We start from the raw sequence: 24,058 nt of genomic DNA on the forward strand, positions 1-24,058 counted from the left end.
CCAGCTGTGTCCCATCACGTCGGGGTGGTGGCCAGGACCGGCCAGGCTGGATGCCCAGGGACGAAATGGGTGTAGGAGGAGCCTCCCCGCACACAGGCAGCGCTCGCGGGCCTGCAGGGGCCCTGCCTCGCCTCCCCCAGTGCGGCCCGTCCTCGTCCTCGAGCTTATCTGTGCGCCCTCCCACCTCCTGCCCCTCTCCTAGGCCCTGCCCAGGCCGGAAGCCATTGGTCCTCCTTCCAGCCCCCATCGTCGCCTACACAGGCTTATGGACCGGTTATCCTGAAAGGCGCATATATTACAATAAAAACTAATGTGCCTCAGAGGCCCTGCCACCTCCACCCAGCCCACGGCCACCAGCAGTCCCTTGAACACCTCACGCAGGTCCTGCCTGGGGCCCGTGCAAGTGTTGTTCCCTCTACTCAGAAATTTCTTAATCCTGACTGTCAGGCTGCCAGGTTGCTCCCTCTCTCCTTTCAAGTCTCTGCTCACATTTGACCGCATCACAAAGGCCCTCCCTGACCATCTTATCCAATGTAGCTCATGCATGCACAAATACACACACACACCCCACATATACACACACCCACATCCACATGCACACCCCACATAGACACACACGGCCGCCCACACACACACACATACACAGCCCACATACACACACCCACATATACACACACCCATGTTACTGGTAAAACCGGGGCCTCGTGTGGCTCTTACTCCACAGGGGGTTGGAGGAGGATGGCCCTTAGCAAAGGTCACTGACAGCAGCCAACAGACTCAAAGGCCCAGGCAGTCCTGGTCTCTCACCTGCCTGGGGAATTAGTTCCAGCTGAGGGCGTAAGAGGGGATTGTGATGCGTTTCTGAGAATTGAGAAGCCCTCGAATGGGCTCCCAGCCTTATGCCCTGGCTTTCCAGGCTGCGGGAAGGCGATGCGGCGGGAGGGTCGGGTCGCTGGACTCAGGAGTAGAAGGCCAGGGCTCTCGGGCAGACTCTGTCCTAACTGGCTGTGTAACCTGGGGTAAATCACTTAACACCTCTGACACCTGCTGTCCCCTTCATTGAAATGAGCTGTTATAGTACGGACCATTGTGGTGAAAATGTCTCTCTCCCGGATCCTGAGTGGAAGACAATTTGGTAACATGCATCAGAAGTGGGAGTCTCCCTCCAGCGTACCTAGGAGCCAGGTACAGCATGTAACAGAGGGAGCCCCTTTAACAGGAGGCAGCACTGGTTTTTAAAAACTTTTCAGGTCAAATTCACATAGAAAAATTCACTATTTTAACCACTTTAAAGTGTACAGTTCAGTGGCATTTAGTACCCTATCAACGTTGTGCTTCTGTCAGGACCACCTGCTGCCAGAACCTTTTTATCACCTCAAAAGAGACCCCACACCCATTCAGCAGTTACACCCCATTCCGTCCTCCCCCCAGCCCATGACAGCAACTAATCTGCTTTCTGCCTCAATGAATTTACCTATTCCAGACATTTCATATAAATGGAATCATATAATATGGAGTCTGGCTTCTTGCACTGAGCATGATGGTTTTAAGATTATCCGTGTTGTAGTGTATGTCAGTATCTCATTCCTCTTAGTGTCTGAATAACAGTCCGTTGCACGGATAGACCACATTTTGTGCACCCATTCACCAGTCAGTGGTCATTTGGGGTGTTTCCACCTTTTGGCCCTTGCGAATAGTGCTGCTATAATCATTTGTATGCGAGTATTTGTTTTCAGTTCTTTGAGATATATACCTAAGAGTGGAAATGTGGGGCTACCTGGTAATTCTATGTTTAACTTTCTGGGGAATAACAATACTGTTTTCTACAGTGGCTACATCATTTTTACACACCCACCAGCAATGTAAAAGGTTCCATTTTTTCCACATCTTTGTCAACACTTTTCCCATCAGGTGTGAAAAGGTGTATCGTTGTGGTTTGATCTGCATTTCTCCAGTGACTGGTGACGTTGCACATCTTTTCACGTGTTTATTGGCCATTTGTAGATCTTCTTTGGAAAAATCTTCTTTCAAGTCCTTTGCCCATTTTTAAATTGGGTTGTTCATTTTTTTGTTTTTAAATTGTAAGAGTTCTTTGTGTATTCTGGATACTAGACCTTTAGGTGGCCATGTGATTTGCAAATATTTTTTCCCATTCTGTGGATTGTCTTTTCACTCTCTCGATAGTGTCCTTTGCTGCACAGTTTTTAATTTTGGTGAAGTCCGATTTTTTTTTTTTGCCTGTTCTTTTGTTATGTCTAAGAAAGCATCACCAAATCCAAGGTCATGAAGATTTACCATGTTTTCTTCTAAGAGTTTTATAGTTTTAGCTCTTATACTATATACAGTGCGAAGTAAGGGTCCAACTTCATTCTTTTATGTGGATATCCAGTTGTCCCAGCACCATTTTCAAAGAGACTGGCCTTTCCTCACTGAATGGTCTTGGCACCAGTGTCAAAAATCAATTGACCATATACATGAGGGTTTACTTCTGGACTCTCAGCCTATTCCGTTGATTTACGTGTCTATCTGTGTGCAAGTACTGCATTGTTTTGATAACTGTAGCTTTGTAATAAGTTTGAAACTAGAAAGTGTGAGTTTTTCAACTTTATTCTTTTTTTCTGTCATTATTTTGGTTATTCGGGGTCCCTTGCAATTCCATATCAATTTTGGGATCAGCTTTCCCATTTCTACAGAAAGGACATTGGGATTTTAGTAGAAATTGCACTGAACCTGTATTTCACTTCAGGTAGTATTGCATCTTAACCATACTGTCTTCCAGTCCATAAACAGGAGACGTGTTTCCACGCATTTAGGTCTTCTTTAATTTCTTTCAGCAATGTTTTGTAGTTTTCAGTGTACATGTCTTTCGTCTCCTTGGTTAAATTTATTTCTTTTGGATGCTACTGTAAGTGGAATTGTTTTCTTAATTTCCTTTTTGGGTTGCTCATTGCAAGCATACGGAAATACAACTGATTTTTGTTCTTACTCTGCAACTTTGGCTGAGTTTGTTTATTAGCACTAATAGTTTTTCAGTGGATTCTTTGGATTTTCTATATATAAGACCATGTCATCTGTGAGTAGAGATAGTTTTACTTCTTCCTTTCCAACCTAGATGCCTTTTATTTCTTTTGCTTGCCTAATTTCTCTTGCTGGAATTCCAGTCCTGTGTTGAACAGAAGAGGTGAGCGTGGTGTTCTGTCCTCTTCCAAGATCAGGGGAAATGCTTTCAGTCTTTCACCATTGAGAATGAGGTTAGCTGTCGGTTTTTCATAAATGTCCGTTATCCTTTTGAGGAAGTTGCCTCTATTCCAAGTTTTTTCATGAAAAGTGTTAGCTTTTGTTAAATGCTTTTTTCTCTGTCAATTGAGCTGATCATGTGGTTTTTCTGTTCATTCTATTAACGTGGTATATCACATCGATTGATGGGCAGCCAATTTTCTAAGATAAGCTGAAAATCTGAATTCTAGTGGGAAAACTTCTTACTTTTAAATGTTGATGTGCATTAAACAAATTGCATGGGCCAAATCAAACTTGGCTAAGGGCCAGATTGGCTATGGGGCCACCAGTTTGAAATCACTGATCAAGATACTTAAAATTCCTCCCTCTCTTTGATACAGGAATTCCACTTTTAGGAGTCCATCTAAAAGAAATAATCTAAAAGGTGGGCAAATTTTTACATGTATATTTGAGCATCATTTTTAAAGCCAAAAGCTGGAAAGTCCCTGAATACACAGCAACAGGGGTCACTTAAGGGAGTAGTGTTCAGCCCCAGTGCACTAAATGTTTTGAAGCCACATGCATGATTTTTTTTTTCTTTTTGTCTTTTTTTGTGACCAGTAATGGGATCGCAACCCTCAGTGTCGCGCCCGTACCGCGACCGGCAACAGGATCACAACCCTCGGTGTCGCGCCCGCACCACGCTCAACCAGTGAGCGGACCGGTCTCTATATGGGATCCGAACCCTCGGTGGGAGCACTGCCGCGCTCCCAAGCACCGCACTCTACTGAGTGCGCCACCGGGCCGGCCCACACATGAATGATTTTAATGAGGACTGTAGAATGTCATCAATAGATAAAGATGATATAATATTAACGATTGTCATTAAATATAATCATGATTGTCATCTATTATGAATATGTCCTTTTTTCTTATGACAGAGGAAAAGGGTTTCCCGAGGCCTCCTCTACTGGCTGGGCTAGGCTGGTTCAACAACAGGTCATTTTCCCGTGCCCCCCCTTTCCTCTGTTTTCCAAATTTGACCTGATGTGCTGATATAACTTTTTTTTCACTTTCCACATTTGATTTGCACTTTAAAACATTGTTATCTCAGAAGCCCATTTTCTTTTTATTTTATTAATATTATTTTTTACATTCTATGATGTTGTTGCAGAGCAGTTGGGAGGGAGTGGGAGGGGGAAAGGGGAAGGAAATGGGATGGAAGGAGGGAGGGGAGGGGCAGGATTGAGGCCTGTGGCACCCCCCTCATTCCCACAGGGGAGACCAGAGGGCTTCCTGTGGTGGCTTGGTCATTGCCGGGCTGGGTGCAGATGTCAAGGGGGTGTGGCAAAAGCCTTTGCCCCCCACCACCCCAGCTTGGAAACCAGAGCCCTTCTTGCTGTGGCTCGATGGTCATCACTGGGCTGGTTGTGCATGTTGGGGGCGGCATGGCTGAGGCCCTCGGGCCCCCCACTGCCCCATCCTAGGAGAGCCCAGGGTGCTTCCTGCAGTGGCTCGGTGGTCAAGAAGTCCATTTTCATGTACCAGTTTCCCTTTGGCTAGTTACATGGTGGTCCACACCCATCTGCCCTGGGTCAGACATAAGAACTACTTTAGGCAGAAATCCATTCTCCGGCCCAACCAATCCCTCTTTTTTATACACACTTGAATCAAGACAATCTCAAACATAGCTCTGACATTGCTGGCTGGTAGGGACCCACATCTCTTCAAGAACTTAGCACCACTGACAACAGTATTCACCATGCTGCTGCTTTAAATCATTTACACAACAGCCTTTTCTCTAAAAAACGTAGAGAAATGCAGGCAACTTTTCTTCTTCCTTCTCAAGAATTATTTTATGAAACAGATGCAACTCCACAGCAATCTGATAGTTCTTTCCACGGGTTCATCCTATAAAACCTGAATTCCATTTTGAGTATTCTAAGTCTAGACACCAATGACAGTGCCTTGAAAAGAGGGAAAAATATCCTGCTGCAGTTTGCACACCCACATGGGGACTGTCACACCCATGCCAAATATGAGAATGGCACTAAGACAGGGGGCAGTACAGGGTCATGGGGCACAGAGAACGGGCACCTGACCCAGGCTCACTACCCAGAGGAGGTGGTGCTCAGCTGGGTGCTGAGAGGCAGATTTCGGGAAGAAAATTCTATGCAACCAAGTCCAGTGCAGTGTGGTGCAGACCCTACCCATTGGGCCACAGTGCCCTGCTGGGGCTCAGAGGATGGGAGATGGAGCAGGTGTGTGGGCAAGGCTGCACGGAGGAGGCAGTGTCTGAGCTGGGCCTCTGTATGGACTTAGTAGTGTCCTCCCCAAAATTCACCTCCATCCAGAACCTGTGAATATGACCTGATTTGGAAGTAGGGTCTTTGCAGATGTAATTAGTTAAGATGAGGTCACACTGGATTAGGGTGGGCCATAATCCAATGACTAGAATCTTTATGAGAAGAGGGAAATTTGGACAGAGACACGGGGAGGAAGGCCATGTGAAGAGAAGCAGGGACCGAGGGATACATCTACACACTGAGGGACACCAAGGATTGCCAGCCACCACCAGAAGCTAGGGGACAGGCAAGGAGGGAGCCCTGCTGACACCTTGATCTGGGATTCTATAAGAGAAAAAAATTCTGTAAAGCCCCTATCTGTGGTGGTCCCCCTTATCCACAGTTTTACTTTCTGCAGTTCCAGGTACCTGGTCAACCATGGTCCAAAAATGAAAAATTTCAAAAATAAACAATTCATAGGCTGGCCGGTTTGCTTAGTCTATTAGAGCCCAGCCTTGTAACACCAAGGTCACAGGTTCAGATCCTCATACCAGCCAGCCAAAACAAAACAACTGATAAGTTTCACCTCGTGTGTCGTTGTGAGGAGCGTGATGAAATCTTGCACCCTCCCGCTCCAGCCTGCCCGGTCCGTGAACCATCACTTTGCCCAGCGGGTCTGCGCTATCTGTGCTGCCTGCCTGTTAGTCACGTAGTAGCTGGCACTGTTTTTTTTTTTTTTTCCTTTTTGTCTTTTCTCGTGACCGGCAACGGGATCGCAAACCTCGGTGTCGCGCCCGCACCGCGCTCAACCAGTGAGCGGACCGGTCTCTATATGGGATCCGAACCCTCGGCGGGAGCGCCGCCCTCTACCGATTGCGCCACCGGGCCGGCCCAGCTGGCACTGTTAATAGATCGACTGACATGGTGTGTGTCACAGTGCTTGTGCTCAAGCAACCCTTATTTTGCTTAATAATGGCCCCAAAGTGCAAGAGGATTGATGCTGGCAATTCGAACACAGTACAGGAAAAAACAGAATACGTAGGGTTCCTGACTATCCATTTTCAGCACACACTGAGGGTACTGGAACACACCCCTGAGTACTGTGCTACAGCAGCCACCGAAACGACTTCAGCCTTGAAGGAAAACGGTATCACAGAAGCACCGCGGGCCCTTCGGGCTGGCTGGCCACTCCCAGGTGACAGCGCTTGCTGCCCCTGCACAGCTGCCTGAAAGGCGGTAGTTCCAACAGAGCACAGGGTGCCAGCTCCTCCCAATTGTCACCAGCAGGTGGCGCTCCTGGCTTACGTTCTGGGTCTCTCTCCCCACCCTGGGGTTCTGAGTTGGGCTGGGAGGAGCCCCAGGGTGGGTGGGCAGCAGCCCACTGGCCCCAGCCTGCCCTGGGCCAAAGTCAAGAGGTGAGCGCTAGGTGGGTGCAGCTGGCTTCTTTGCGCGTGGGACAGGACTGAAACCCTCTGCAGAAGTCTATCCCCAGGGAGATGGGGTGGAATGAATTTTCTTTTCCTTCCAATGGTGTAGGCTTCAAAGAGTTTGTGTTGTAAGATGTATGGAGGTGTTTATGGAAAGACCTTCACAGGAACGCAGGGTTCTGACCCAAGAACAGGGATTGTTGCCCCCCAAGCTGGGGCACAGGAAGGTAATTTTCCCCCACCCTTAACCTGACAGTGGCCCAATATGGAAAAACGTTCATAGAATGTGCCACGTGGTGTTTTTAAAACCAGCCCAGCATGGGCCCTGGACCATCAGAACCACCTGGCTGGAGCTCCCTGGTCACCTTAGCCCAGCTGCTGTTCCGAGTCACCCACTGACTCTGAGCCCCCACCTGACCCACCCGGGCTGAGCTGGGGAGGCAAGTCTGCCCCAGGACGGGTGGGAGGGCAGATGCTGGGCAAGTGCAGGAGCAGCCCACCCCCTCCTAGAGGATCACTGGAGGGCTGGAAGTGCTTGCTCCTTACAGGGTTTTGGGTGGGGCCGGGATTCAGGAGTGAGACGCGGCCACTCCCCTGCAGTGCTGATCCCACCTCTGGCAGAGCTCATCTGAATCTCTGAATCTCACGGTGGGGTGTGAACTGACAGAGAAAGCAAACGCTAAAGGCTCCCAACCTCTCCAGGCGTTCGTTTGCATTTTTTTTTTCACAGCGGTAAAATGCATATAACACAAAATTTGCCATTTTAGCTATTTTTAAGGGTATAGTTCAGTGGTATTAAGTACATTGACATGGTTGTGCAGCCATCACCACCATTCAACTCCAGAGCTTTCTCATCTTCCCCAACTGAAACTCTGTGCCCATTAGACACTGACCCTCCAGCCTTCCCCCGTAGCCCCCTGCAACCACCATTCTGCTTTCTGTCTCTGAACTTGACTGCCCTGGGCACCGCATGTGAATGGAATCATGCAATGTTTGTCCTCTTATGACTGGCTTATTTCATTCAGCATATTGTCCTCAGACTCATCCATGTTGTCAGAATTTCCTTCCTTTTTAAGGCTGAATAACATCCCATCTATGTGGAGACCACGCTGTGTTCATCCACACATCAGCTCATGGACACGTGGGCTGCTTCTACCTCTTGCCTACTGTGAAGAGTGCTGCTGTGAACATGGATGTGCGAATATGCGTTTGAGACCCTGCTCTTAAGAATTCCTGAATTATATAGTAGTTCTATTTTTAATTTTTTGAGGAACCTCCATACTGTTTTCCACGGTGGCTGCACCATTTTACATTCCCACCAACAGTGCATGGGAGTTCCAACTTCTCCACATCCTCACCAGCATTGGTTGTTATTGTTGTTGTTGTTGTTATTATTATTATTAATAGCCATCCTGACAGGTGTGAGTGGTCTCTCCAGGTGTTTGAAGGACACAGGATTTGATACCGGCATTGGGTACATACAAAACCACTGGGAGCGCAGGAGGAGAGGCCCTGGGCTGGGCCTCCCAAGACCTTCCAGAGCCCCACACATCTGACCTGCTGGGGAGTGGTCCCTCCAACACAACCAAGAGGTGACAATTGTGGGTGCCACTGAAGAATATCTGTTCCCATGGGGTGCAGGGAGCTGGGATCACGGTACTATCCCTATGGCAAGTGGGCAGCTCAAGACTAGACATGGGGACACTGCTTCAGAACATCTCATGTCCCCTTGTCTAGTCACGTCTGCTGGGTGGCAGAAGAGCCCAGAGCTGCAAGAAGCTGCCCCTCCTTCCTTTGCCTCCTTTGTCTCACTCACTAGTGGATCCTAATCCACATGCAGAAGCTGGCTGCAAGGGAGCCTGGGAAATGTAGTCTTTGGCTTTCCAGGCTCTGCAGGTCAGGAAGGCTCTGGAGAAGAAGGTTAGGGTTAGGAGGGCCACACGCTACACTAACTCAGCAGGTGCTCAGAACACTGCAGCTATTGTCAATATCTCCTAGAAATGGGGTTCCAGGAAGTGGCCTTCCTCAGCCACACCAGCCTTCAGACCCCCAAGGCAGGCTCCCTCCTGCCAAAGGCCTTTGTGCATGTCCTCTCCTCCTTCTCAAATGCTCCTCCCTGCCTGCTCTGCCCCCATGTGTAAAGTTTACTAGTACTCAGCTAAAAAATGTCACTTTCTCATAGCAGCTTTTTTCATAGTAGGTGAAGATTAGAACAACCCAAATACCCACCAACGGAGAACATCTACGATATGGTGTGTTCATACAATGGAATATTATACAGCAAAGAAAATGGACACCCTCCTACCACCTGCAATGATATGCACGAATCTCACAGAAGCCAGACACACAGTCCATACGCTTCCATCCACATGAAGTGCAAAAAGAAGCAAAATTAATCTATGGAAAAGGGCTGAGGGGCATGGTTACTTCTGGGGGGAGGTAAGGAAACTTCTAGGGGCTGGAGGTCTTCTCTAGCTTGGTCAGGGTGAGTGTGCTTGGTGCACACATCGATAAAAGTTCATTAGGCTGTACACTTAAGATGTGGACTCCTTATACAATAAAAAAGTAAAAGTAAAGTATGTTCCTTTCTCTGGGATGCCTTTTCCCAGACTAGCACAAATTCCCCAGAATGAGCTGCCAGAATTCCATGCAGGCCTCCATCAGGCTCTTGCCCCACAGCAATGGCATGTTTTCCCATGGGACGCATTTCGCGTGGTCAGCTCCCCACTAGACTGTAAGCTCTGTGCAGGAGCTCTCTGTGTCTCTGTATCTTTCCAGTACCTGTATCTCCAGCACGTGGTTCTTAACATCTGCTGTGTGCATGGGTGACAACCATCAGTGAACAAGCCCACCCTCTAGCAGCAGCACCGTGAGCCTCATGCTTGCAATGTGAGTTCTAAACCCAGAGCAGGGACAAATTCATCAGATTTGCAGCTGATTCATCCTCCAGCCGTCCAGCTGAGCGGTGCAGCCACGGAAGGCAGGCTTCCCAAACAGAACCACCTACGCCTCTCACTCTTCTTCCCCCAAATGTTCCAGGTTCTAATATCTTTTTCCCAAAAAAAAGACAAAGAATTCTTTCACCTTAAAACCTCAGAACTTAAGATCCTTAAAATCCTGCACACGTAATATGTATATAACTGTGCTCATATGACACACAAACGCACTGAGGCTGCCCGGTGCATGTGTCCAGGAGCAGGGGCTGTTTGTGGATCGAGGGGAGGAGGAGGAAGTGAAGAGTTGCTGGGCCTGAGTCTATCTGAAGGGCAGCGGCCTGAGAAGATCCCAGCTCAAGTTTGTGCTGCCGGGGCCTCCTCCTACTCTCCAGGCCTACCGGGTTCTCACTGCCTCCCAGATGGCAAATGTTGGCCCAAGTGGTCTTGAGAGGTGGTGAGCACCCTGTCCCTGGAGGTATGCAAGTAGAGACTAAAGGATCATTTGTAAGGGCTGTCGTGAGACAGGGAGAGGGCGGGGGCTAGCAGGACGGCCTCCTGGAGGACCTCAGAGTGCCAGGCATCTGTGTCTACATCCTTTTGAAATTCTGTTGTCACCGAGGGAATGATGCTCACCAGGCTCCTGTGACCATATATAGTCTTGAAAGGTGGGAGCCGTGGTGGCAGCTGTCATTTATTGAAGTGTCCGGGTGCTGGGTGTTGTAGGGAGGGCTTTTCCCATCACGTGCTTTCAAGGAGAGGTTTCTGTGGAGTTGTGGTTAAGAATGTGGATTCTCAAGCCTGACTGTCTGGGTCCAAGTCTCAGCTTTGTCACTGTCTTTGGAGCGGCAGGGGGTGTCTCAGAATCAGCCTTGGGACAAGAATTCAAGGGCAAGTACTTGGTTTGGGAGATGCAGGGAGCACTGTCCAGGGAGTGGGCAAGTGAGGCAGGGATGGGAAGGAGCCTGTAGAGGGCACGTTATCAAGGTAGTGACCACTGGGCTACCGGGCTCAGTGCTGCTGGGAGCCCTGGGAGACAGCATGGAGCTGCACCGGAGGTCACCTGACTAGGGAGACTGAGGAGAGAGGGAGTGGGGTATTCATCCAGCAATGCCCATCCACGGTTGTCTGAGACCTGCTCCTGGGGGCAATGACTCTTCAGACCTCCAATCGATTTAGCCCACCTGCTCTCGCAGCTGAGAAAAAAAGTCCTGAGGCACAGTCACAGGTGTCCCCAACCTTTGACATGAAGAGATAGGTCCTGGGGACGGAGATGGGGGTAATTGGTGGGGCACCAACTGTGTCCTCTAAGGCCAATTAGTAGCTGCGCGACCTCAGGCAATTGCTCGGCTCTCTGTGTCTCCACGTTCTCCTCTGTTAGGAAGCCCGAGGCCAGCGAAGGCAAGAGCCCAGAACCATGCCCAGCAAACTGTAAGTGCAGGAGTCCCGGGAGTATAGAAGGGAGCCTATCTCATCCCACTTCACAGAGGAGGATGCTCAGATCAGAGTGGCTAGGCTGTGTGCTCTGTGCTGCCAAGCACGAAGGGGCAGAGACAAAGCCTGGGGGACCCCGGAACCCACACTCACAGGACTCCCTGTCCCGTGCTCTCCCGGGGATAGGTCAAAGCAGCCACTCCTCCAGGGCCACCTCCGTTTTTCTCCCTCCTCTCACCTGCATTGAGCGGGTGTCCCCTGATAGGTACTGCAGCACGCCAGCCTCCACCCTTGGCAGGGCCTCCTGGGTTCTCTCCAGAAGCCCTCTTTGCACCATCCTGCAGCACCACGGCTTGGCTGGGCTGCCCTGGAGGGCACACAGGGGAAGAACCAGGGTGCCGCTGGCTGTGGGCAGCTCTGGTCCAGGCCTAGCGGCATTCAGCAGGCAGGAAGTGGCCAGAGGACCACCTCCCCACACCGTGATCCTGATAAGCATCTCACCCACCACCCATCCCAGCCCACCCGGTGTCTGAGAGACCAGGCTGCAGAGCCCTCTGCGTCCCTGGCTCCATTTGTGCCAGTGGGAGGACCTGGGCAGGGCAGCCACTTCCCCCCGGGCTGCTGTTTGCCTCCTTTAGCTGGACATTGCCCAAAAGTCTTGGAAGCAAACCCCCAGAACAGCTTATCGCTTGGCATAGAGATGACCAAGACCTCCTGTGGAACAGAATATTCACTCACACACTGGTTCATTCATTCATTCCTTTGCTCGACAATCTTTTCTCAGCCCCTGCCCTGTGCTGGGCCTGGGATTTGGCGCTGGGGTAGGTCCCCTGCAGCACACAAGCTCACAGTCCACCAGGGAGCTCCAGCAAGGAGCTGCACAATGCACAGGGGCCCAGGAAGAGGGTCCCCTCTGAGGTTATTTGTGCCATTTTAAGGTGAGAAGGAAATAGGTTCAGAAAGTCACTGAGTGTCCTAAATCACACAGCCAGACCTGCCAGCCGTGCCCTTTCCCATACTCCCTACAGGTCCCTGGGCTGCTGGGGGGTGGGCGGCGACTGAGCAACTCAGCAGAACTTCCAGGCCTTGGGGGCTTTCAGACAAGGGGCCTGAGATGCCAACTCAGAAGGGACCCTCAGCTGTGTGGCCTGACCTCGGAGGAAAGGCAGTTAACAGAGTGGCTTTGGAGCCCGAGCACCTACGTGGCAGTGACACTGTCCAGGCACAGGGGAGCCAGCCGGGTCTCAGTTTCTTCACCTGGAAGTCAGGATCAGCATGGCACCCACCTCATGGGCTGGGGTGGGGATGCAGGAGAAAGTCCATGGGAAATGTTTCTTCAGCACAGCACCCAGCATATCACGAGCACTCAAGAAAGGCTCCTAACAGTATATATTATTATTTTTATCAGTTATATTAGTTTATTATATTTATATTTATAAATATATTTAATATAATAATGCATAATAATTATTATTTAGTATTTATCTTTATTAACACGTAGGCAGGCCAGAACTGTCTGCCCCAAATGCATGGGCGAGGGTGGATGTGGTGGCTGTGTGGGGCGGGAGAGCCAAGCTCTGAAGGAACAGGACCGGCCTGGGGACGTTTTGACAGAGGTGACTGAGCGAACTGAGGCCGGGAAGGGGGCCCTGCACCTGTAGATGGCACTGTCAGCCTCTTGAACAGTCATCATCAACGGCACCAGTCTCACAGCTCATGGAACCTCACGACCTCTCTGTGATGTCTCCTCTCATCTTAATGAGGAAATGGAGGCCCAGAGAGGTTCATGAACTTGTCCAAGGTCACCCAGCCAGTAAGTGATGAAATCCCAGGAAAGCTGGGGTTTGGGAGGGCTCTGGGTTCTGCGTACCAGCACAAGTGGGCTGCCCTCACGATCCCCCACCTTTGCTGCATTGGCACCCACTGCTCCCCAGGTCCACTCCCAAGGGCACCTTCTCAAATTCTGGCTGCATCAGTCCACATGTCACCTCCTTTACACTGGTCCCGGCTGGGTGACACCAAGGTCAAACCGCAGAACTCTCTAACCCGTCTTCTGGACCTTCCTTGCTGTCCCAAGAGCACCTTCAGGAGGCCCTGAGTTTACACAGCCAAGTTTACACACTTTGATTACATCTTAGATGGCCTGTTTCCTGGGGACATCCACGGAGGCAAAAGGACCAGAGGAGTCTGAGGCTCCCCCTGCGAGATGACGACGCTCAGGAGCACCTAGGGCAGGCAGCCTCCCCTCTGGAGCGCCGGGGCTTGAGGCCTTGTGTACAGTAGTCATTCAGCAAATGCCTGTTGGTTTATTGACTCACACAGGAAGGAATGTCAGCTTCGGCTGTAACCTAGGTCTTTGGTGACAGTCAGATCTGGGTTAAAACCCCAGTTCTGACACTTGAAAAAAATCACTTTCCTTTATTCAGCCTCAGTTTCCCCATCTGACATCTCAGGGGTGTTGTAGGTGTACATGTGGTACAAGATGTCGTGGAAGCTGTTAGTGCTCAGCCCAGATCCCTGCTGGGTCCCTCTTATCAGGTCTGTGATCCCATCCCTCAGCGTCTGTGTGTTCCCCTCCTAGCCGCTCTCGCCAGCAAGGAGCCACTTCTCTTATACAGGCAGAGCCAGGTGTGCCTGGGAGTTTATCCCTTCTCCCTGCCCCAGTGTCCCTCATCTAATGACCAATAAGTGCAGAAGTCTGAAAGCCCAGCTCCCTTGCCTGGAGCTCCCTGAAAGATCAGGCTGAGGCTGGGGCTTTTCTCGAAATCACACTTGGCTTCCTTCCCTTCCCTGCCCTCCAGGGAGGCTTTCCTGAATAAACCACTCGCACATACATACCTGCCACAGGGCCTGCTTTCAGAGTCAGCCTAAGACTCATACATAAATCTGCTGGAGACCACCTGACACTATCAGGTAATATAACTTTCCTAATCTTGAAAAGCACAGGAGGTTAGTAGGCTAGAATGTTTACCTGTTATTCTCAAGAAAAAGCCTTGTGCCTCTTCCCAAGAAAACACTGGATATCTAGAACAAAGGAGAAAAACCAGTAATATTTGCAAAGCCCCTGCGTAAAGCATTTTGTTTCAGAAATCGTGCTTGCTTGCTTTTAGCAACTGCTAGCATTAGAAAGCTCCCTGTCCCTCAATATCCTAAATAAGGTAAAAGAAAAACAGGGCTGGATGTTGAGCAAGAGTCTGCTCATTGCCTACCCAATTCCCCCCTTCCTTCTTACTAACAGAACTTTGATTTTACCCAAGGTGACCAGGTGAGCAGCTGACAGACTCCATTTTCCAGCTTCCCTAGCAAATAAGAGCCAGTGAGAGACAAGCAGAAGTTGTTGAACAGGACTTTCAGAAAGGCTCCAAAAAGGCTAGTATGTGCCCTTTTAACCTGTTCCCTTCTTCTTCCTGCCTGGAACATATACGTGATGGCTGGCACTCCAGTGGACATTCTGTGACTTTGAAGATGGAAGCCAAACCCTGCATATGGCAGAGCAGAAAAGTGGAAGGATTATAGGTTCTTGACGACTCTAAAATTACCATACCTGTCCTGGGAGTCCCTGACTTCTCCAACCTGTGAGAAAAAAAACCTCTGTTTTATTTAAGCCACTATTTTCCAGGTCTCTGCTACTTGCAGCTGGACACAACTCCCAAGTAATATAGATGTCACCGCAAGTCTACAGTTTTGTTCTTAAGTGAAATAATAGGACTCTCTCTTCCCAGCCCTCCCCCCCCCAAGAGGGCCACATGGTCCCACACACAGAGACTTGCCTGCAAGGGACGGATGACCCTTTCTGATCACTGAGAAAACGACACTGCTCCTGGGCCCAGGCCTGCTAAAGACAATTGGAGAGTTCCACCTTCTGGCACAGGGACAGAGTCGAGACAGGTAACTCCTGGGTAGTTCCCAGTACACACAGAGCAGAGAGAAAAGAGAATGAAGCTCTCTGTCCAATCTCTCCTTCTGTGGGTCCAAAAATCTCCATCTAATTACAATTTAAAAAAAAATCAAAGTGCTAAAGCAACACTATTCGTAATAGCAAAGACATTTTTTAAAAACCCTGGAAACAAGCAAACATCCATGTGTGCTGAAATGGATAAATAAATCGTGCCATGTTCACGGACGGAATGCCACATGCTGCCGTTAATGAACCATCTCCTGCTGCCACGACGTCAAGGGCGGCTCTCACAGGCATAATGTCGCACAAAGAAGTCAGACATAAAGGAGTAGCTACTGTGTGATTCCATTTACATAAGGTTCAAAACCAGGCAGAACTAATCTGCGAGTGGGACGTCAGGACAGCGGTTACCGTTGGGAAGGCAGCAGATGGGAGGGAAGGGGACCCTGGGGTGACTTTCTGTCTCTTTTCTGCGCTGTCATCACACAAGTGTGAGATTCACTGAGCTGAATGATGAGGATTTGTGCACATTTCACATGTGTCCTAAACTCCAATCAGATTTGCATTTGGAGGAATCAACGGTGACGGCACACAGAGATGGGAGGTACCCCCCATTTAGACAGATCAGAGAACACAGTACCTCGAGGTGTTCGACACATGTTGGGGTCTCCATAGGTGGTATTGTGATCAGTGTGGCATGTCCAGTGGCAGGGGCCAGGGGCTCCTGGGCATGTGAGTCATCTTTGGAGGGGGACTTAACTAGGAAGGACGACCTGGCTGTGGGAAGGGAGGGGCCACAGCAAGCGTGGGATTGTGGGGAGCACTATGGCGGATGTCTAGCCACACGGTCTGGACCCCTCCCAAAGCCACACCAGGAGGCAGTTCCCAGCTGTTCACCTGAGAGCATCAGCTTGTCTGTGGGTTGAATTCTGCAGACTTGGGTGGAACCAGGGTCTGGGGGACGGCACCTCTGAGGCACCAAGCACAAGGTAAGTACCCAAGTGTTAGGTCATCTTGACAATAATCCCACAAACTAGTTGTTATCATTGGAATCCCAGTGTCAATCAGGATTCTTTTATTTGCAAGTAAGAAAACCAACTCAAAATGTCTTAAGGAAAGAGAGAGAGAGAGATTTGTTGGTTCACTACCTTAGCTTGGGTTCTCCAAGTCACATATTTGGGATGTGGTCCTAGAAGGCACTGGGTGGGTGTGGGGAACCAGGGAAGGAGCAGGAGGAAGGCAGCACCGGGCACATTAGTGTGCGGGTGGCCACTGTGGGCACCAGGGCTCGGTCCTGCTGGGCAGCTCCAGAAGCCCCAGGAGATCTGTGCCCTCAGTTGCTCATTGTTGAAGATCACTCTGGTGGTGATCTAACTCTCTGACACTCCCATCCTGTCCTGCGCACGTGCAGATCCCACCAGGAAGTTTTGCCTCTGACTTTCACGACGGCTGAGGACATGGCCAGGAACCCACAGCACCCGACTCAGGCTGGACATGTGTCCCTGGGTGATGGCCATTGGCTTCCCCACTCTCTGTGCTTGAATTTCCCGTGTGCTCAGGCCCTGCCATATGGCCGCCCCTGACAGCCTCCCAGCTCCCCTCAACCCCGTGGAAAGAGAACTGCTCTTGCTTTCCAGCAGATGTCACATAAGTGAGGTGTCTTGTCCAAATGTAGTCACGTGTCCTTTCTTGAGCGAACTGCTGAGGTTCTGGGGGTGTTATCTGCTGGCCGGGCACCCTGTCATGTGCTCAGACCTGAATGGAGATGAAGTCAGCCCCGAGGACAGTGAATCCCAATAGTGCAGGTGAAGCAGCTTCCCAGAGAAAACTTGGTGCCGTGGATGCCAAGCAGGCAAACACCCAAATGCCCACCCTGCCCCACACAACCGATGAGAAGACTGAGGCTCACAAAGGGAGTGCGACTTGCTCCCAGCCACACGGCTAATGAACAGCGAAGCCAGAGTTCAAACTCAGGTCTGCCTGACGCCAAAGCCCACACTAAAAACGTGTCAGGGGTGTGTGGGATTACAAAAGTGCTTCATGCATATTTTTCTTGTAAAAAAAATTTTAAACATTGCTGAAAATTTCTCTAGTATTCCTGACTCTCAAGTCTTGGTCCTCTCCCTAGGACAGATAGTTGCCATATAGCACCTTTGGGAGACTTTAGAAAAAGCCTTCTCCTCTGGGTAGACTCAGCCTGCAGGCACCGGACTTAGAGAAGGCGGCCTGGGCTAGACAGACCCCATTCTCCCCTGTGGTCAGGCTACTTTGTGCAGGGCATGACCTGACTGACCGTCCATGGATGCCCTGCCTCGGCTCCCCTCACCAGCAGTAGCAACTGTCCTCATTCTGACAGGTGTGCTCACACATCTTTTTTCAAACTGCTGTATTAATTCACAGAAAATACATGAGATTGTTTTCTGTTTTCAGATACATACATGGCATCATACTCTTTATGTCATTTTCCAACTTGCCTTTTGTCACTCAATAGCCTCTTTCCACAAAGGCCACATAGAGCCACCTCACTGTTTATAGCTGCTTTGCAGCTCTCCATATTGTAAATATACAATAGTTTGTTCTCCTTTGCATAGAAATTTGAGTGGTTACCCATTTTTCACTATCACACACAATGCTGAGTTAAAAAACATGATGCACATATCTTTGCACACCTGAGCAAATATTTCTACAAGAATTCTTCCTTACATGGGATTCTTGGATCAAAGAGAAAACATACGTGACAATCCATAAGTTGACAGATGCTGCCCCATCAACACTCTCGCCTACAGGGCTCTTTCCCCAAATCCTTGGCAGTGCCATGTGTTTGCTTTTAAATCTGTGCCAACCTGATGGGTCTAGTGGCATCTTGTCATTTTGTCTCCTGCTTCTTTGATCCAGGATTTCGTGGACTGTATGGCTGACAGCTGCTGGCACCTCTTCTTCTGCACGTTGCCCCTGCTATTTGTTTGCTTTTTCTTATTGTTTTGTGGAGTGTTTTTACATAATGGCTGTTAACCCTGTCTGTCATGGTCTACAGGTGGCACATATTTTTTCCAGCTGATCATTTTACTTTCAGCCCTGCCCATGGGGGCTTGATGCTTGTTCTGTCCTTGTGTTTGATGTTTGGAAGTTTTTCGTGTTCGTGTATTCGGATTTGTCATTCTTTTCCTTTGTTGTTTTGTGTTAGGAATTTCCCACCTCTTAAACTTCATTCCTTGGCCTCCCTCCATGGATCAGCCTGCTGTTCTCTCTAGATCAAGATTAGACCCTCCCTCTATCCCATTCTCTCAGGCCCTTTGTATTCAAGCCAGGTGGCCACCCCCCACCCCTGCCCCCAAAAGAGCAAGCTCCAAGTGTTCCTGCCTTGTTCACAGCCCCTTCCTGGACCCCCACCTCCACTGGGACTATCTGCCTCCCTAAGATGCCTGAGCCCACCTCTCACTTTCCTCTTCTTGAGACCGTCAGGTGTGGAGCCTGGTTCTACTCTCTGGTCTGACGTCGATGCCCTTGTTAAGTGCAAACAACACACCTGCTTCTCGCCACCCCAGGCCAGGCCAAGACACAGCCAGGCTGAGTTCCAGGGTCAGCAGACAAGGTCATTATTTCTACCAGTAGGGAATCATCCAGTCATCCAGATAATTCAGGAATCATCCAGATGATTCTTGAATGATACAGAATTATCTATGGCTTCCCCCAGGTCTGCTCCTGCTGATATCTCCTTCCTACCTTCTCAGACCAAACTCCCCATGCCCATCCCTGTGGCCTGAGCCACTTGCATATCTGCACTGGCCTTTCCACTACCCATTGCTGAGCCTCACGCAGTACATCGACCTACAGGGCAAACTCGTCACACACCATCATAGGCCACGAGTCCAGAGAAGCACGTGATGCTGTCTCCTACAGCTGACTCTGTTGTCCTTTCATAAACAGGCCGTGGGGAGACTGCCCTCCTTGCCTCTGGGCTGGCAGCAGGAGAAGTAAAGAGAATGAATGGCCTTGAAAATATCTCCTCAGATGAAACTGCTGTAGACGAAAAAAGGGTCACCGTCAACAAATCCCATCCAGCCAATCAGCCTCCTGCCCAGGAAACCAGGGAGGCATGCTCTGCCCTGAGCCAGCGTCCAGGGGCCCGGCCCTGGCAGCCACTTTGTTATTCCTGGCTCCCGGGACCGGGACTCTCAGGGTGCCCATGCCAGGGTGGCCTGCATGGCCGGGAGCAGATGTTTCCCCTCATGCCTCTAGGGGCTCAGGAAGGCTCCACCCTGCAGGTGGCAGGAAGGGGCCATGTTGAGCAAGGGGGCCCCAGCCGCTGGAGCAGGCCTGGCTCTAACTTTCCGTTCCTGTTTTCATTGGCAAAGGACCCCAGCTCACGCCACAGGGGATCTCCACTCTCAGGTGAACCGACCATGGCTGCTTCCCAGCTGCTTTGCAAAATTCTGAGTTCAGCACTTACTGAGCACCTCATGCATTTTGTTGGCTCACTTTGGAAAATTTTTAGAACACCTACTAAGTGCTAGACACTCTTCTATGTGCTGGGGATATGACCTTGAGCAAAGGTATCAGTTCAGGTCCTCTGAGAAGCAGACAAGTTAGAAATGCAAGAAATGTGTGTGTTGCGGGGAGGGGTTGGCTGTAAAGGATACAGAGGAGAAGGGGCATGAGTAAGCAGGGGGAGCCTTGAGACCACTGGGGTCTGACACTTGTGAAGGAGAGGAGGCAGCCAGAGGGCTGGGCAGGAGGAGTCTGCGTGCTGCTCTGAGGAAGCCTTGCAAGCCCCACAGGGGGCTCCAGAGCAAAGATCGCCTGCCCGTCAGTGAGAAATGGGTTGGCCAGGATGATCTGAATGTGGCAGAGGATCCCCAAGGCAGCTGGAGGCTGTCAGCCAACTGCACTTCTTGCAGCAGCTTCTCTCTTGAGGGTGATTCCAGCAGCTCACCTCCATGGTAGCCAGGGTTGGGCTGGAATGCTGCTGAGATCTTGTTGGGGGATGCAGGGGACAAACACACACCAAGCAGCAGCTGCATCCCATTCTAGTGCAGAGTCTGAGTGGCAGTGCCTACAAGAGAGGGGCATGCCCTTTGTCCCTTTTTTCTTTGCCCTGCTGCTGAAGATATGGACATGGTGGAAAGCTGTCTTGAGCCACATGGATGAGAGAAACACCCTAGGGATGGCAGAATGCAGAGAGGAGCTGGGTCCCTGAATGCCTGCATGGAGCAGAGTCACCACAGCAGTCCTGCACTACCACCTGCAGACTGTGCAGGAGAAATGAATCTCCATCCTGTTTAAGCCACTGTCCGTTATGTGTGGCTGAACTTAGATCCTAAATACAAGGATCCTGCTGTTTTTGTCCACATGAAATTTACCATCTTAATCATTTTTAAGTGCACAGTTTATTGGCATTAAGTACATTTGCATTGTTGTGCAACCATCACCACCATCCACTTCCAGAACTTTTTCATCTTCCCAAACTGAAACTCTGTACCCATTAAACACTAAATACCCCTCCCCCTCCCTGGCAAGCACCATCCTACTTTCTGCTTCTATGAATTTGACTACTCTAGTACCTCATCTAAGTGGAATCACACAGTATTTGTCTTCTAGTGACTGGCTTATTTCACATGACATGTCTTCAAGGTTCACTCATGTTGTAGTGTCTGTCAGAATTTGTTTCCCTTTTAAGGCTGAATAATATTCCGTTGTATGTCTACAACACATTTTGTTTATCCATCCATCTGTCAATGGACACTTGGGTTGTGTCCACCTTTCAGCTGTTGTGAATAATGCTGCTGTGAACATGGGTGTGCAAATATCTGTTTATCTCCATTCTTTTGGGTATATACCCAGATGTGGAACTGCTGGATCATATGATAAATCTATACAATGACTTTTCAGCTAGGGTTTAACATGGTATCTTGACATGACAGCCTTAAGAGCACATTGAAAAGACAACAGGGGAAGTACTGTGAAAGCAAGGCCATTAGCCCTGTACAGAAGGCAGGAAAGGGCAGCACCTTTATAATGAGTTCAGCCTCTCACCTGCCAATAAGTGCAGGTCCCCCTTCTTGGTCCTGCCTCCAAATTTGCTCCCCACATTAGACCAGCTGCCCTGTGCCTCCGCCTGGCTCCTGCATATTACAGGAAAGGGCTGGAGCATTCTTTGTCCAGGTTTTTCATCCAATGTGACCACCAGTGCACATGGATGACCTCCCCTGGTGCTCAGCAGTGAAATAAATATCTGTTCCAGTCTCTGGTACTGAGCCAGACTATCCCACCCTCCACAAGTCATTTACAGGCTTGTCACAGGTAAATGACCACAGGTAGTTTTTGTTTCACCTTCTGACTTTGGACCATAAACCCCCAGTAGGTGTGTGCATGGGCATTTTTCCAAGGGATTCACGTCTTCCTCCTATTTTCAAGCTTTATCATTCAAAAGAAAATTCCATAAGCAGAAGCTACAATGTCCCCTCCACCTTGCTTTGGCTCATGCTGGCTTCCCTCCCCAGAATCATCAGCTCCTGCTTATTTGGCATTTTTAAGTCTTATTGATTATCCAAGGGCGCCTCATCCATGAATTGGCCTGGATCCTTCCCAGCTTGCAGGGAACCTGTGGAACTTGCTATAGCATGTACCACATTCTACCATCTATACTAAAGCACGCTTCCTGGGCCAGCAGCCCCAGCATGGCCTGCCATGGGTGGAAATGCAAATTCCAGGGCCCTTCCCCAAAACTCCTGACTCAGAAACCAGGGGTGGAGCCAGCAATCTGTTTTCCTGGCATAGATAGTTCTAGATTTACCTGGCTACTGGGAGGACTGAATGAGCTGATGCTCATGGCACACAGGAAACACTCAAGAATCAGCCGCAGTGGATTCTAGCAGAGATCTCCATGAATTCTTCCTTTCTCTTCTTTTTTAAATTGAGATAAAATTTACAGCAAAATGCAAAACTTAGATGTACAGCTCAATGTCTTTTTATGTGTCCACTCCCATACCCACACCCCAGATGAAGACAGAGAACATTTCCAGCACCCCAGAAAGCTCCTTTGTGCCTCCTCTCAGCCTATAACCCTGACCCCATCCCCCAGAAGGAAATCACTACCTTGACTTCCATCACTGTGGGTTACTTTGGCCTGTTTTTGAACTCCATGTAAACAGAATCATGCAGTATGTACTCTTCTGTGTCTGGATTCTTTTGTCCAACTTTGAAAGATTCGTCTAAGTTGTTGCATGTAGGAATAGTTCGGCCTTTTTCATTGCTGTGTAGTATTCCACGGTATGACTATACCACCAGTGATCACGTCTACTGTTGGAGAACATTCGTTTGTTTCCAGTTTCTATAGAACACTGTAAGCTTTCTTTTGGTGGGAATTGGCACATATTTCTCTTGGGTATCTGGGCCTTTTCCATGCTTTCTGACCCCACCTTCTAAGCTCTCTGAGGGCAAGGCGTTCTTCTCTGTCCATCCTGGCCTGGCATGCAGGCTGTTCACGTTAGTGTTTGCTTGGAGCTTGAGTCCAACAGGAGCAGGCCCCTCCCAGCTGAGGGAGCTGTTCCTCCAGTTCAGCCAGGGGTCGGTCGGTCTTGTCCGCTGGGACCAAGCTCTGTGCCCTGTGACTCAGAAGGCCTGAGGCATGTGGTTTTACCCAGGCTGGGTACCAGGAACTGAGGCTGATGGCATTCCATTGGCATCATCTCTGGGGTGCTGGGGAACTCGGCCATGGGGATGCTGCTCTGCACATATGATTCATGAAATGCTTTTTCCCATGACGGCACAATGATCACCTCTGTGGCAGTGGTGCCATGTCCTCCAGCATGATTTTTAAACACGGGAAAGGCTTCTAAACAGTCATGCAGCTGGTTGATGTTTGACACAGGGGCGGCAGAGGTTTGCGTGAAGCAGCAGGTGGAGTTGTCTACACGCCAAGAGGAGGGTCACCATGGAAGTGGGTGATACAGGGACAGTGCAGTCAGAGGCAGAGGCTGGGCAGAGATGTCATGCAAGCTCTAGGCCACTCTCCCAGAGGCAGAGAAGTGAGTGACTCTGGCCGGCAGCCAGGGAGGGTGTGGCCTTCTCCAGCCCTTCACTGGTTCTAGTTTTGGGGGGGTGACCCACCCCAGCTTGGATATCCACTTCTGGCTCAAATTGCTCCCAGTTCCTCCACACAGACCAAAGGGAGCCCTGTTTCCCAGGAATCCAAAAATGGCACAGGGAGGGGGGTGTTGAGAAGATGGGGTGACTGGCCCCAGGCCCCTCCCCTGTTGAGTCACAGGAAGGGAATGGGAGCAGGGTGGGGGCTGAAGCCGAGTTGAGCCCAGCCTCACCCTCTCGGGACCTCACCTGGGCTCTGGGGTAAGAGTCTCACCTGCCCTCGCCTGCTCTCGTTGGGGGTGCAGTGCCCTTCTCCTCTTCTGAGTGTGGGGAGGGTGGATGGAAGGAATTAGGTGGCTCTCAAGAAGGACTTCCTGCCCCAAGTTGGGTGACACTGGGAGGCATCTCTTAAAGGAAGTTGCAAAATATTCTTTGGGATAAATGTGGGGTTTGGTCTGGGGCCAACCAGGCCTATCTTTATGGCTGAGAATGTTTTCAAGTGGTGGACATTCCTTCCTCGACACTGCTCAGGGAACACCTGGTGGCACAAGCAGGGGCCCGCTTGGCATGGGGGATGCGCCCCTCGGCTCTTCTCCCAGATCAGCCTCGCGGGAGGAGACCCTCTCTCACCTCCTCCCTTCCGCTCCCTCCTCCCCTGGTTCCCGTGGGGCAGCCTGCTTGGGCAGCCACACCACGATCCGCCTTCAGATTCAGGAAGGAAACAATTGGTGACAAATAGGAGAAGCGGTTGATTTCCTTACGATACAAATAATAGTAGCA

The 24,058-nt window shown here is 50.1% G+C and overlaps 1 protein-coding gene across 1 annotated transcript in view; it reads right to left on the reverse strand.

Annotated features, from left to right (window-relative positions):
* TNFRSF13B (tumor necrosis factor receptor superfamily, member 13B) overlaps positions 1 to 24,058 on the reverse strand; it is a 115,064-nt gene that overhangs the window by 61,746 nt on the left and 29,260 nt on the right. Inside the window, exon 3 of the mRNA XM_008579008.1 lies at positions 11,534 to 11,662. Coding sequence (XP_008577230.1) covers positions 11,534 to 11,662 — 129 coding nt within the window. The remainder of the gene's footprint in view (positions 1 to 11,533; positions 11,663 to 24,058) is intronic.

This window comes from Galeopterus variegatus, unplaced genomic scaffold (genome assembly GCF_000696425.1).
Source record: "Galeopterus variegatus unplaced genomic scaffold, G_variegatus-3.0.2 Scaffold1798, whole genome shotgun sequence".
NCBI classification, from domain to species: domain Eukaryota; kingdom Metazoa; phylum Chordata; class Mammalia; order Dermoptera; family Cynocephalidae; genus Galeopterus; species Galeopterus variegatus.